The sequence below is a fragment of the Eptatretus burgeri genome, chromosome 2, assembly GCF_056783735.1.
Source record: "Eptatretus burgeri isolate ZD-2024b chromosome 2, Ebu_testis_v1, whole genome shotgun sequence".
NCBI lineage: Eukaryota > Metazoa > Chordata > Myxini > Myxiniformes > Myxinidae > Eptatretus > Eptatretus burgeri.
Genome location: NC_140962.1, coordinates 102,650,062 through 102,665,837, shown reverse-complemented (window position 1 = coordinate 102,665,837; position 15,776 = coordinate 102,650,062). Strand labels below are relative to the sequence as shown.

General features: G+C 41.9%; 1 protein-coding gene across 1 annotated transcript in view; it reads left to right on the top strand.

Moving 5' to 3' along the window:
• Positions 1–15,776, top strand: part of LOC147032697 (transport and Golgi organization protein 6 homolog) — a 102,816-nt gene that overhangs the window by 75,604 nt on the left and 11,436 nt on the right. Inside the window, exons 6-7 of the mRNA XM_085870541.1 lie at positions 12,154–12,259; positions 12,933–13,054. Of these exons, the coding sequence (XP_085726667.1) occupies positions 12,154–12,259; positions 12,933–13,054 (228 nt within the window). The remainder of the gene's footprint in view (positions 1–12,153; positions 12,260–12,932; positions 13,055–15,776) is intronic.

Below are 15,776 nucleotides of genomic sequence, written 5' to 3'. Positions count from 1 at the left end.
TTGTATGTATGTATGTTCCCGAAATACAGCCAAGACTGTACACGATGACGCAAAAATTTTCAGCCCACATTACTCACCATTCTCCTGCGGTGTGCAGTATCAAGCTTCGTTAAAATCTGGCAACAAAAAAAATTATAAAAAATTAATTCTTGATTCAGTCAAGTGCTCTTCGGGAGAATTTGATCAATGCAAACAACCTCAGCGGTATAGTTCGCTGGAGTTATCTTTTTTTTTTTTTTGAAATGATTTATTTTAAAATCTCAAACATTTAGTATAGATAAATAATTATTTATTTTTAAACATGCAATAAACATCGCCATTTTGATCTTATACCTCCGTGTTCATTAATAAATAAAATTGTGTTCCAAAGATTACGCACAATAATTTCTTCGACTTTATTTTCTCTTTATTTTTTGTTTCACATTGACGCGCGATATTGTTGTGGGGCCGAGTTTCAGTGGCGAGCACGACCGTGAGGTGGAGCAGTAGAGTCGGCTCCACCGAACACCCGGAATTTATAGGTCGTCACCCCGGATAACTCCGGAACCGACGGGTCCCTTATCGGACCGAAGATTGCCAATAGGTCGACCGCGTGGGATAGGGTCGATTGCCAATTTCATTTTATTTAAATACCCACGTCATCCAAACAACCGGGGAAATCCACCCTCGGCAGGATCTGCGCGATCCGGGCCGTTACCGAGCCGGATCCGAGCCGTACCCCGAGCGGAGACTACCAGATTCCTGCCAGGTCAATTGCATGATTTTGGCAGCAATGAGGTTCCCGTTCCCGTTCCTAGTTCCCGTTCGCAGTGCGCCAAACCAATGAAAAACACAGAAACGAGCTGGTACATTCAACAAAGGGGATATTTATTTACAATATGCAGGGAGGGAACACAGAAGAGCAGAGTTATCCGACTACAAGAAATGCAGTCAATGTACAAGCAAAAGCACTTATACAGTTGCTACTTGAAGATGGGCCCACAGACACACACACACACACACACACACACACACACACACACACACACACACACACACACACACACACACACACACACACACACACACACACACACACACACACACACACACACACACACACACACGCGGACCCGTCAGGTCTTTATTGAAGGCTTCCAGCTCGAGGACAGGTGAGTTGGAGACCAGAGCCTGTGCTTGAACCTGTCCACCTCGTGTGGTCTTCGAGGATCCGGCTCGGCGGGACTCAAACCCGCAACACGATGCCGCTCCAAGCACCAGGTACCGCGCTCTCCAACCGGCCACGCACCAATCGACCAAGGCCAAGGAGATCAGAGGCGACGATAATCCAGCTCGGCGGGACTCGAACCCGCAACACAATGATGATGACCACCACGACGACTACCATGACCTTCTTCCATCACGATGATCTCCACCACCTCGACCCTTTTACCACCGCCACTACTCAGCCTGGCGTTTTTTATATTCCTTTTTCCTCCGGGGTGAGCAAATCGCGTCTGAGGCGCTCTCCACCCTCATTGGATGGGGCGTCATGTGAAAATCGCTCTCTGTGGCCATCTCAACCCCCATTGGCCGGCGTGCCATGGGAAAATCGCTCTCTGTGGCCATCTCAACCCCCATTAGCCGGCGTGCCTCCGCACACCACTACTACCTATTCCGCACATCACTACTAAGCCAGCAAGAACACAAATGTAGTGCATTTTAGTGCATTTTTCAATGATTTCATATTCACTAGAAGCACCCGCTTTGCACAGGAGTGGTCAGGTCAGGTCAGGTCAGGTCAGGTATGGGAGCATGCGCCAGAGCAGTGCGTCGCTGCGTCTACTTTCCGCCGGTACTCCATGGGCCTCTGTCTGGTCATCCCCCAATCAGATTCCTGGCCCATCCCCATCTCTTTGAGATGCCAATCAACCTGCTGCAACCACGAGGCACATAGTCAGCCCATTCCCTCCCCCACTCACGAGGCTCCCTCGCTGAGAGAATCTGGTGAGCAGGATCAGCATCAGAAAAATGAGCCACATGTCCACACATCCGCACCTGATGCTCACGGCTTATAGAGGTAACAAATCTCATCTGAGTCTCTCTCAGCAACCACTTGTTGGACATAGTCTGACCAGCAATAGCCAATAATTCTCTGATGAGTCCTGGTACCAAGGAGTAAAGTCTCCCTCTCAGATCCTTGGTCAGAGTCCAAGCCTCACATCCAGAGAGCGAGACGAGAAGCATCAACGACTTAACGACTCAAACTTTCGTCCTCGTGCACAGGTACCGAAAAAGTCACACCCCATGATCCAGTGAATCCATGACTCCCCAGGCCCGACCAAGACATCTATTAATCCTCACCACAAACGGGTACAGACAAGATAGCAGCATAGAAAATGTCATCGAAAGCTTGGATCTTAGTTTTGACCCAGGAAACTCATAATCCCAGTGGCTCTGACTCCTCATTTAGCACCTCGAGGGCACACATAAAGATATCCAGCATCTCTGCAAATATGACTGCATCATCTGCAAAATTAAGGTCAGAGATCTTGACATTCCCAAATGATGCACCGCAGCTTGATCTCTCCAAAATCCTCCCCAGAATCCAGTCCATACAAGCACTGAAAAGTGTGGAGGCCAGTACACACCCCTGACGAACTCCAGCAGCAAATAGAAATATGTCAAAGATGGAACCACCACAACTCACAGCACTCTCATTTCCAGAGTATCGTTCAGAAATCAGATTGATCAGTTTTGGTGGCACCCGACCAAGACAAAGAATCCTCCAGAGCGCATTACAATTCACTGAATATAGTGCTTTGCGAAGATCAACATAGGCTGCAAGCAGCCCCTGCCGAAACTCTCGTCTGCATTCGGTGAGGACCCGAAGAGCAAGGACACAGTCAATTGTTGATCTCTAGTGTAAAGCCTGACTGATATGAGTGCAGGTGTTCCAGTAGATGGTGGCGAACCCTGTCAAGAATTATCCGAGCAAAGACCTTGTCTGGCACTGAGAGCAGTGTCACCCCTCAGTAGTTGTTGCAGTCCTGGCGATCACCCTTTCCTTTCCAGAGAGGGACATCAATGCCCCTCTTCCAGTCAGTTGGGATGATTCAGTGGACAGCATTTCCACCAGCCTTGAGAAGTTCAGCATGGATGCCACAGATCCCTCGAGCTTGACCCCATTTCAACCGGTTCACCGCAGCCTGTGTTTCTACAAACAAAGGTGGTTCACAATTGATTTGGAATGACAGCAACAGGGATAGTTACACCCCTGACGTCCGACTCAACAGCTGGTGGGTCAGCCTGGCACAACCGCTCAAAGTAACTGACCTAGCGGGCCTTCACTTTGGACTCCTCTGCCAATACACAAATTCCTGTGCAAGCAGGACGAGAATCATTTGACCACAGGTGATGCTCTACCCCTTCACAGATTCCTCGCACATAGGCCATCTTGTCTGCCTTCAGTGTGTGTACAGTTTTGCGCCTCAACTCCCTGAACAGCCCAGCTCTGCCATTAAGCCTGGCCCTGCGACTCTGATCATTGGTATCCAGTGTCCCTTGGAAGACAAAATTCTTCTTCGCCTGACTGTGGGTTCCAAGATATCCACCGTTAACATCAAGGATGGTCGTCTTGAAGGCACTCCACAACTCTTCAGGCTTCCCCAAAACACCCAGACCCCAAAATCCCCACTCAGCATGTCCACAAACTCCTCAGCTCCTCTCTCCCCTTTGAGTTTGCCAACATCCAGCCGAGGCTGGGATGGTACCATACTCCTGGATTTAGGCTGCAGCTTCAGAGTTCCTCCAACAAGTCTGTGATCAGTATTGAGGAACTGAGCACTCTCGAAGACGCTGCAGTTCTGAATCATCCTTCCGTGCCCATCAACGAGCACATGGTCAGTCTTCTTTGCCGCACCACCAGCGTTGGAATACAAAGTCCAGCGATGAGCCTGTGGGTGCTGAAACCATGAACCAGCCACCCTAAGTCCATGACTTATTGCAAAGTCAAGGAACTTAGTGCTATTCTGGTTCACAGTTCCAGACACATGGGGACCAACACATGTCTCATAACCATCCCCATCAGTGCCAGTCAATGCATTGAAATTCTCCAAGACGAGACCAATATCTTGCCTGGGGCACTCATCAATCACAGACTTGAGCACGGCAGAGAATGCATCCTTCACAGTGAGATCACTCACCTCAGCCGGAGTAAATACAGAGACTTGCGAAATGACATCCAAGGAGTGACGAATCCTCAGTCTCATAATGTGCTCATTGACCAGTGTTACCTCAATTATCATGGGAGGTAGCTTATTGGACACAGTGACAGCAACTCCTTGGCCATGGTAACCATCAGAGCAACAGACCAGAACGTGGTGTAACCATCTGCCATGATCTCACCACTATCCGGTCTCCGAACCTCAAATAGTGCTGCAATACCGATGTTCAAACGCTGGAACTCAGATGATAGCAGAGACAGGTTATCATCCTATCTTTGGGATAGAACATTCCAGGCACACCCCCGAAAGGACCACCTCAGGTGAACCCGAGGAGACTACCTTCTGGTGGATGACCTCAACACCACCCCGACACACACCCCCGCAATCCAACCCAGGAAGGTCACCCCACGCTTTTCCTCCTATTGTCTAAGAATGGAGGTCCTGAAGGCTTTGCCCCATTCCTGACATCCGATTAGCTCCCCTGCGAAGGGCAGCTGCACAGGAGGTACTCCGACTGAGTGGGTTTTCAGTTTTCTTCGCGTTTGTTGTGTGTTTTGTGGAATAAAGTGTTTTTACGGTGGCTGGAGTGTAAATCCTGCCACCGACCTGTAAAATGATAACCCAACTGCAGAAGGACTTCCGCAGATACAGTTGGGCACCAGATATGGATGGTCGTTGGCTCACGAGAAGCTCCTCCACTCTTTGACAGGTTTTGTTTTTAATCCTGTTGGGTGTCCATATCCATACATCCTGCTCACCAGGAAACCTGGTGGGGGAGACTGTTTAGTCACCAACAACCTGACCATTAAACGGGTTAGTACAGGTTTACATGGTACTTGTAGCAAGTCACAGATCTGATCTGGCCTGACCTGACAATAACCATTGAAGTGTGTTATTCAATATATCCTGACTGACAATATATACTGCCTGACAATGACAAAAACACTGACAATAATAATGTTGTTATCCTTATTCCAATGTGTATTTCAGAATACCTCTTGCTGTGCAATTCAAAACACTGCACTGGAAAACTTGGGGATAGGAATACTGTCCTGTAAATGGTGGAGACTTGTAATACTTTCTTCCACCTGTAGTGGCACTACACGATACACATTTACAAAGGGAATTTGCATCATCCCCCTCAGACCTCCAGCAAAGATAAACCACCCCATGCACTAATTGTGTTCATTTTGATCCTATGTAGCAGGTCTGGATGCAATCTGCACAGAACTGTAGGAGGAGTCGTGCGACAAACAAACACAATCGCACACTGGTCCGTGAATTATAGTACGGATTCTTTGCGTTTGTGAATCCAACACATCTTGCATTGCATTCCTCCATCACTGCATAAAGCATTCATTTCTTTGGGAGGAAAAAAATTCTGTGTTTAAAACATTTGAAAGAATACAAAGTAAACCTTGTATTAAAGAAGACAAGTTTAGTGCTGGGAGGAGAAAATGTTCCTGTCTTCAGGATCAATCTGATCTGATTACTTCCAGATCCTTCACTCTGTTGGAATCATTTGGAAGTTTTGCTAATAAGTAGATAATTATGGCATGAGCAATTCAAAAAGTGCTTTTGTTTGAAGTCATGGTTTTTACCTCCCTTTTACCAATAATGTAACTTTGTTTTCATAAAGTAATTTTATGTGGTTACCAAGGAGAGAAGAAAAAAAAGAATAAGCAAAATGATGGGAAAAATGAACATTTCTCACAACATCATTTTAAATCAAAATACATTTTTGGTAATGCATAAGATAACTCTATAATGTAATTTTACACCATGTGTGTGAAGCTAGATAGCATGTACAAGTTGTTCTTGCAACTTTTGGCAAAGGAAACAAGAGTTGCTACGCTCACATGCAAGAACAATTATGATTGAGTCATTTTAATGGATGTGCATATATGCTATTGCACTAAATTTTGATCTCATACAATGTGCTTTTCCAACAAAATGCTGGGCAGCTTGGCCCCGAGAAAACAGAACATCATATATCAGGTTGTTTTTTTTTGTTTTTTTACTTTGTATTTGTTCAACTTTTATCTAGTTTGCAATTACAATGGACACGTAAATCTTGTTTTTTTTGTTCTTTTTTGCTTGTCTGAGAGTTATTAATTTAAGTGTCGGTATGTGTATATGTATGTATATATATATATATATATATATATATATATATATATATATATATATATATATATATATATAGATAGATAGATAGATAGATAGATAGATAGATAGATAGATATAGAGATATATAGAGATATATAGAGATATATAGAGATATATAGAGATATATAGAGATATATAGAGATATATAGAGATATATAGAGATATATAGAGATATATAGAGATATATAGAGATATATAGAGATATATAGAGATATATAGAGATATATAGAGATATATAGAGATATATAGAGATATATAGAGATATATAGAGATATATAGAGATATATAGAGATATATAGAGATATATAGAGATATATAGAGATATATAGAGATATATAGAGATATATAGAGATATATAGAGATATATAGAGATATATAGAGATATATATGTGTATAGAGATATATATATATATATATATATATATATATATATATATATAGAGATATATAGAGATATATAGAGATATATATATATATATAGAGATATATAGAGATATATAGAGATATATAGAGATATATATATATATATATATATATATATATATATATAGAGATATATATATATATATATATATATATATATATATATATATATATATATATATATATATAGATATATATGTGTGTATATATATATATATATATATATATATATATATATATATATATATATATATATATATATATATATATATGTGTGTATATATATATATATATATATATATATATATATATATATATATATATATATATATATATATATATATATATATATATATATATATATATATATATATATATATATATATATATATATATATATATATATATATATATATATATATATATATATATATATATATATATATATATATACAAACATACATATACAGAGAGCGAGAGAGAATAACTGTGATCAAAAGGATACAATAACAATAACTCTCGCCCACCATAGTACAAGTTTGTTTATTTATTTATTTTACACAGTTTGACACCTCTTCTGCAACATGTCCTGACTGCATTAGTGCTTTAATCCTCAGGAACTGTACTTCAGTCCTATTGTACCCTCTCTTTTCTCTTTCACAGTTACTTCTTGGGTGGGCAACTTCCTCTATTTTGGAAAGCTGTAAACATCAGCCATAACCATAAGAAAGGTCCCAAAATGGATCCCCTCAAATACAGACCTATGGTCCTTCTCCCTATCGGAAGGAAATTCTCCCCATCATCATTGCAGCTCACCTCGGGCATTATCTCTTCTCTATTTCACTAATCTCTGAGAATCAATTTGGCTTCTGACCTGACAATTCATATAGAATATGTTACTCCTCTTTAACATCTTGAATATGAAAATAATTCCATCTTGACATGACAGTGGATTGATGCCTTTAATTGCAAGCAAGAGGTTAGGGCCATCTCTATAGATATCTCTCAAGCCTTTGACACTGACTGGCATCCAGCTTTGATTTCTAAGTTGTCTTCCTTTGGTATTCAGGATCTCCTGTTCAAGTGGTTGTGTCATTTCTTCTATGAGTGGAAGAAGCTGATTTGCCTATTATGGTGTCCATTCCCGCTATCTTTCCCATCAGGCTGGAATTCCATAAAATAGTATCGTAGGTCCCCCATTATTCTTGAGCTTTATCAATGACCTATCTGATAGGTTGCGTCACCCAATCACAATTGGGTTATTTAGACATTAGTAAATCATCAAGAAGCTTCTTGTGAGCTAAGACCAAGTCATAAATTTGCAAGGCAGGGTTTGAGGTTTAGACCAGCCGAATGTGCATGAGCAGACAAAGCTCCATCCCTTTCCCAGCCAATGTAGTGATAAACCATTGCCTGAGCCAATGTGAAACAAGAAGCAGGCATACGTTGTGTGACGTATGATGCAAGGTCATGTTTCATGTTTTTACACCAATTTCATTAAGAATTGAAAGTATTTATTGGAACGTTGACCTTCCACATGAAAAAAACCAAATGCAATACCCTCTCCTTCGGTGAGGGTAATAATATGGTTCAGCAAATTCTGGGGAAATTTGCCCAGGGGGTTAGAAATGTATAAGGACCAAACAAACAGCCTCACTCTTGAATGCACAGATTCTCTTGAAAACCAACTTCACCATTTTCGTGTTGACTCTCCACACTGGGCATATCAGTATAGCATTCCTGGGAAAGGCTGATGACTGCTAAATCCCTTTCATCAGACATGGACAAGATAAGTTGCTGGTCAGGTGAATGGAACATGACATGGAAGAGGTACAGCCTCTAGAACCCATTAATCTCACTATCTGCCATATCCTTTGTTGGAGGATCGTATCTCCAAATTGGAATCAAAGGCCAGTCACCATCTGGGCCAAAGGCCAGTCTCCACAGAACGAATGCATTTCTGAGTGGCATCCAGCTCATCACAGTGTACAAGGCTTCCATATGGAGTATTGCTTCCCACTCCCCAGGCAAAAATAATATAGTTGGTAACAGGTCCGACCATAGTAGTCTGCAGATAATTACTACAGGAGAAGAATGCTATTTTTGTCTGTCTGAGCTTGTACTCCGGCTTCTCACCTGCTCCTCTTGAGGCAGTCAAAAATGAGGTCTTCTGCACCATTGGAATCTCAAGACTGGAGGCAGATTTCCAGGGACTGTCACTCTGATGCCAGCAAGAAGTTGGTGCGCTCTCTATTTTTTAGAAGTTTTTATAGCCAGGCGTGCTTCTCCTATCCCCTCCTATATCTGCCTTGCCATCGCTACCTAAATTGCACACTCCTCAAGAAACTTTCCAAAGTTTGGGAACGTTGGAAACTTTCAACTTTCCAAAGTTCAGACTGATTTCCCACTTGTATTCAATTGTCCTTTATATTCTCCTGATTTGTGGAATCATCTCCCTGTCTGTTGTCTTACCCTCCTCACTTCATTCTTTCAAATGCGCTGCCCATCACTACCTCATGTGCTCATCCATGCACATCCATGTTCTCTTCCACCCATGCTGATTCTTTTTCACTCGTTACCATTGTGTTCCTCTCCAGGCCATTGTTATTCGTTTTGTGTTAATCCTCCTTTCCTCCTCTGTATTCCCTCCTCTTCTCCCCTGGGCCAATACCATTTGTTAATTTGTAAGCCTGCTGCTCTTTTGCATTTGTCATTTAGCTTCTCCATGATATATATATATATATATATATATATATATATATATATATATATATATATATATATATATATATATACATATATACATATATGAATAAAAAATACTTTAAATAGATTCTACAGTGATTTAGCAAAAGTCATCCTTCATTTCTTTTTCTTTTTTCTGCTGTTAGAAACATTCCACCTTTCTTCGATTGTGGAGTTTGCAAATGTTCTTCATGCCATGTTGAATTGTTGTTGTTGTTTTACGAAAGTTTGGGGTCAGTTTATACCCTTGTTAGCAAATGTTAGTTTTGTTTTATTTGGGGTGCTGAAGCAGGGGTTGGGCCTTCCACAGTAATGGCTTTCATACTGGCAGCACTAAAGGTCTCACAGCTGTCAGCTGCAGGCCCTGCGATGTTGGACACTACCTCCACAGGGTGAAGCATTGGCTTAATCAGAGCTTGCGGCAGTGTTGCCTAAGCTTGACAAAAGCACTATACCACCCACAGGCAGAAGCTCACATTCTTAAGCTTGTCTTTGCATCACTGTGTTTCCAAAATGGTTGTTGAAAAAGTTTTGGAGTTGATTGCTGCTGTCTTAATTGTGCCATGGGTAGTTGCCTCGCACACACAAAGCTAAAAGCGAGGATAAGTAATTCATTCACTTCTTTCTGTTTTTCTGTCTTCAAATGTCAGCTGATGATCGAGGAACAGCTTTTAAAAAATTATTAAATGTTACATTTTGAACAAGAATCGGAATATGAATCGGAAAACAAACCTGTAGTTTAGCAGTACTTTGGCTCTGAATTCATTCTGATTGCACATGCACAGAGAGTTGAGATATTTTTACTCTGTCTGCCTGCCTGGCAGTGACACAAAATTGAAAGTCATTCCAAACAGGAAGCTTAATGTGTTTAAGGCCATCATGAAGGACACAAACAACAGGCACGAAGAACTAAAGTGGCATGTTAGATAGGGTGGTCTAATCGACACAACGTCAATGTGGTAAAGTCTGGAATTTATTTATTTATACTACTTTTACAATCTTTATTTTGTTTATATTGAATTGTATACCTCTTTTAACACTGTATATCACAAATTGCCTTCTTGTCACTTCCAAAACCCTTCCGTTTAGCAGTGCTTTGACATGTCAAATAAGGGTGGTGTATAACACTGCTTCAAAAATGCTAAACTTTCGGAAATTTTTTAACGATCTTTAAAATCATTATTGGTTCACGAAAAAATATTTTCATGAAAAAATAAGTGACAACTATATTCGTTAGTGGTGTGTGTCTGTCTGTCTGTCTGTCTGTCCCGAGCATAGCTCCTTGGGTTTTGATCTCATCCTGATAAAATTTTGGTGGGAGGTTTATATCATGATCTAGTTGTGTTTTCCTGAGAATGGGCATGGTGCACCCATTATGGGCAGAGCTACGCCCAAAAAACGTATTTTTAGGGGGAAGCCAATTTCAATTTGCATCCTCTACTTGGGGGTTTGTCGAATCTGATAGGGGTTTCGGTATTTGGTTAGCCAAATGGCACCTGCATAGCCCCACGGAGCTCGATTTTTTTTTTTTTTTTTTTTTTTTAATTTTTTTTTTTTTTAATTGTTTATTTTTTCCATTTTCATGTCAAGGTCACAAGGTCACAAACTTAGAAAATTGCGAATTTTGACATAAAAATCCATCTTCTCTGAGGGGTTTGTCGAATCTGGCAGGGGTTTTCGGTATTTGGTAAGCCCAATGGCACCTGCATAGCCCCACGGAGCTCGATTTTTCATTTTCATCACAAGGTCACGAACTTAGAAAATTGCGAATTTTGACATAAAAATCATACAACTGCTCAAACTTTGAGAGCTCGGATGACAATATTTTTAATGCATAATCTTGAGGTCATTCCCCACCTAAAGTCTTGAAACCATTTTGCTCTATTTCGAACACCTTGTCCGTGGCGCCCCCTTCAAGTTTGTTTTTACGCTGATTTCATCAAAGTCTGGATAATCAGAGGAGTGCGAAATGCCATATAGCCTATATGATGTTATATTGTGCCTGGAATGTTCCAAAGGAAGTTTTGCACCAAAGGTCATAATCCTTGACCTTTGACCTTTAAAGTTCACAAAGGTCAAATTTTCAAAGTTGTGGGAATCGAACCGGGTTTTCGACCTTCGACGAACTAACGCCAATAAGCTATAGCACGTATCCTGTTTCCTTATTTTAATATCCACAACATTGTTTTGTGACCTTTAAAGGTTATGCAAAGGTAAAATTTTGAAACTTGTTGAACGAAACTGGGTTTTCGACATTTTGCAGCTAATAACCTGTCACTCGTACCGCATCATGTTGATCATTTTTAGAACTTGGTCAAACATTATCACATTGTCTCATCCTTGACTTCTGAAACAATCTACATCGTCAAATACCGCTCGTGAACCATCATCGTCTTCAGACTTGTTGTATTTAAAATTGAAGTATATACTTGAACACTGCAGGGTATCGTGTTCTATGAACTCTCTCGTTATTAATGTTTCTTTAACAATTCATTACTTTTAACATTACTCTTGGCCTATCTGAGTGAAATTATTTCTGGTTGTGTGTGTGCGTGCGTGCGTGCGTGTGTGTGCGCGCGCGTGTGTGCGCGCGCGTGTGTTTTAAACTCAGACTCCAGCATGGCTGCGGAATGCATGTGGTCACTTGCTATCGAAACGCCTTGCTCAATCTGATGGAGTGCAGGCTGTCATACTTGGTGTGCTTGAGGGGACTACAGGTAAGATTTTACGGTGTTTTTGAATACTACCTTTCAGTAATGCATTATTATTATTATTATTATTATTATTATTATTATTATTAGGTTATGATAAAAAGAGACAAGACTAAAACATTGCAATGCATTGGAAATTTTTTTTTTTAATGAAGTGTCATCTCATGAATACTGCTTCGTGCTTTTGAGTTCTGACATGTTAATACAGATGATCTGGAAATATTTTCTGCTGTTTGTGGAATGCTGTGCAATGGCGTGGAAGGTTTCACTACTTGTATGATTTAGCTGCATGATGCGCTGTGGGGTTTTCTTAAATTATCTTGATGTTGACCATCTTGTACTCCTCCATTGTGGGAATGACTCATTCAGGCATCCTGACTTGTTAACCTTCCAATGAATTGATAATGGCCATCCAGTTTTCAACATCCAGGGGTTAGTTATTGCAAATCCACAAAAAATCACAAATGTGAACATTTGGGCAGAGGAAACGAAAAGAAATTCCAGGAATTGTAGTTTTGCAAAAGTGTGGGAGAGTACGTTGTTTTCACCATACCTTGGTCATTCATCATTGCAGACACCTTATGAAAACAAAACTCCTTATCATTCCCCAAACCTTTGCTTTCACTTTAAGGATAAACAGCCAAATGATCACCTGACAAGCCCACATTTTTGTCCCAAGGTGGTGGAATAGAGGACGATGCTGTGTTCGATTGGCAGAAATGTGATGGTGTGGCGAGGGTCATATCTCGCTGTCCAAGACATTGCTCTGCAGATCATTACTATCAATCCATCTGCCCTCAGGTACATGACATAGCACTTCATGCTCCAAAAGCCTTCCTGTACCCAATGAAATAATGAGTTCCTGCTTGAAGATCCACAAGGGTACACTCATGAAGTCACAAAACAAATGACGTTGGAGATTATTTTATTTCCAGGAGGTTTATTATTTGTCTTCTCGTAAAATATACTTAAGATGTTGAAGCTGGTTTCCTTAATGTCTATATTTATCTGCATGCTGGAGCAGCGAATTAACTCGTATCGTGAGCAGTGTGTTGGCGTATTAAACTGTTGCAAGATTAGCTGATTCAGCTGTTTGTACACTTTATATTAAAGGCATGAACTTTCTGATTGTTTTCCCATGAGCCTTGCTCTTGTGGAAACCAAAAAAGAAGCAAAGTTTTGTGTAATTTACAATGTTACATCGATAATGGGGTTAGTATGGCAACAAATGGGACAACCTGCAAGGGGATAAATGAGAGAGAGAGAGAGAGAGAGAGAGAGAGAGAGAGAGAGAGAGAGAGAGAGAGAGAGAGAGAGAGAGAGAGAGAGAGAGAGAGAGAGAGAGAGAGAGAGAGAGAGAGAGAGAGAGAGAGAGAGAGAGAGAGAGAGAGAGAGAGAGAGAGAGAGAGAGAGAGAGAGAGAGAGAGAGAGAGAGAGAGAGAGAGAGGAAGAGGAAGAGGAAGAAGAAAAACAAACAAACAAAAAAAACACCCCCACTGAAATTAACAAGTTTGAGGGTTGTGTTAGGAAGGGTCAATGGGGGTAATAAAGATCATTGGTTATGATAGATGACACAAGGTTGTAGTGCACTGCTTACTTGAAGTCCTGGAGAGAAGAATGAGACAAACGCATCACAAGGCAGATCCAGATAGGAGAGGTGAGGAATTAATGAGTTGAGGTGTGCAGTTTGCTGGGATTTTGTAAGTTTAACCAGGAGGGCGTTATTGAAAGAGCGTGTGCATCCTTGAGATGCGAGAGGGAGGTGGGTGGGGGGAGAGGGGGTGGTATAGAAAGACTGAGATAGTGGGAGGAGCAATGTTGGGGGAATCGATGGAAGAAAACAGAGAGACTCTGACCTACCTGTGTTGTGAAAGCAACATATCTTGTGCTTCAGCCTCATCATTTGAGACTACACTAACTTTGAGAGCTTTAATTTCCACAGAATAAAAGAGACAGATGTGATATTTCAGCACCAGCCCATAGTGGAGAGCAGTACTCCATTGAGCTACAGACAAAGGCTTTTCGACTAAATCAATGGCCTGATTTCCGATCATCAATTTGGTTTCAGACCAGGTCGCTCTACCCTGGATATTCTGCTTCTGCTCTCCCAACAATGGATGGGGGTCCTCAATGCCAGACATGAAATTAGAGCCATATCCCTAGACATATCACGTGCTTTTGACATGGTCTGGCACCCTGTGCTGCTCACCAAACTCTCTTCCTATGATATCCAAGGCCATCTCCACTCATGGCTCGCAGGCGTCCTCTCCTGTCGCAGTCAACGTGTGGCCCTAAATGGAGTTCTTTCAGCCCCTCTTCCTGTCCAGGCTGGAGTTCCTCGAGGCAGCATTCTGGGCCCTGTTCTTCATCTGGTTTCCATCAACGATCTCTCCGACTCTCTGGAAAATCCTCTTCATCTCTTTGCTGATGACTCCACCCTCTGCCGTACCATCTGTCATCCCTCAGACCAGCATGCAGCAGCTTCTTCGCTCATTGCAGATCTGGATAAAATCACAAACTGGTCCAACATGTGGAACATGTCTTTCAATCCGGAAAAATCTCACACTCTCACTATGTCTCTCCGAAAGGACCGTTTAGAAACCCCCCCCCCCCATTCACTTTCTCAACAATCCTCTGGAAGAAGTCTTTTCTTTCAAGCTTCTGGGTCTCACGATCTGCCATGATCTTTCCTGGGAAAGCCACATTTCCAACCTGGCCTCCAAAGCTAGTCGCCGACTGGGAATCCTCCATCATGCAAAGTCCTTCCTCGGCCCACCTGAGCTCCTGACCACTTACAAAGCTTTCATCCGCAGCCTGATGGAGTACTGCTCTCCCCTTTGGGTTGGTGCACCTGCCTCCCACCTTTCTCGGCTTCACGCTCTGGAAACAAAGTCATTTCGGATCATTGGCATCTCCCGCAATGAGGCTGAGTCTTTGGGCCTCTCACTCTCTCACCACAGGCAGGTCAGTGGTCTTTCTGTCATCTACCCTCTCCTCTCCAGTCTCCCCCCTCACTCTGTCGGCGATTTGTCCCCACCATATTTCCGCAAGGCGCTCAAGGTCCACCAACAACCCCCTTCTGGTAAAACTACCAAAATCACGAATCACTGCTCACCTTCACTCTTTCATTCCTCTTTTTTCCCACCTTTGGAATAAACTCCCTCACTCAATTCAATCCCATTCTTCCCTCCAGGCTTTCAAAACAGCTGTTCACCACCACCTCTTATCATACCCTATCCAAATCCTTGATCTTTTCGACCCCCGTTAATCCACCCCAAGCCCACCTCCTTCAAATTCCCTGCTTTCCTTCCAGAAAGTCCCTATATAATGTCCATCTTGTATTCCCCATGTTCCCCTCCCCATCCCTCTCCCTTCCACAGATCTCCTACTGTCTCTGTTCACCACTGTTTTGTCCTCCCACTCCCACCCCTCTTGTCTCATGCCCCCCTTGCTGTGCATTGTGTGTTAGCTCTCATACGAGCCTCGACAAGGTATACAAAAAACAACATTTGCTCTGCGTTTT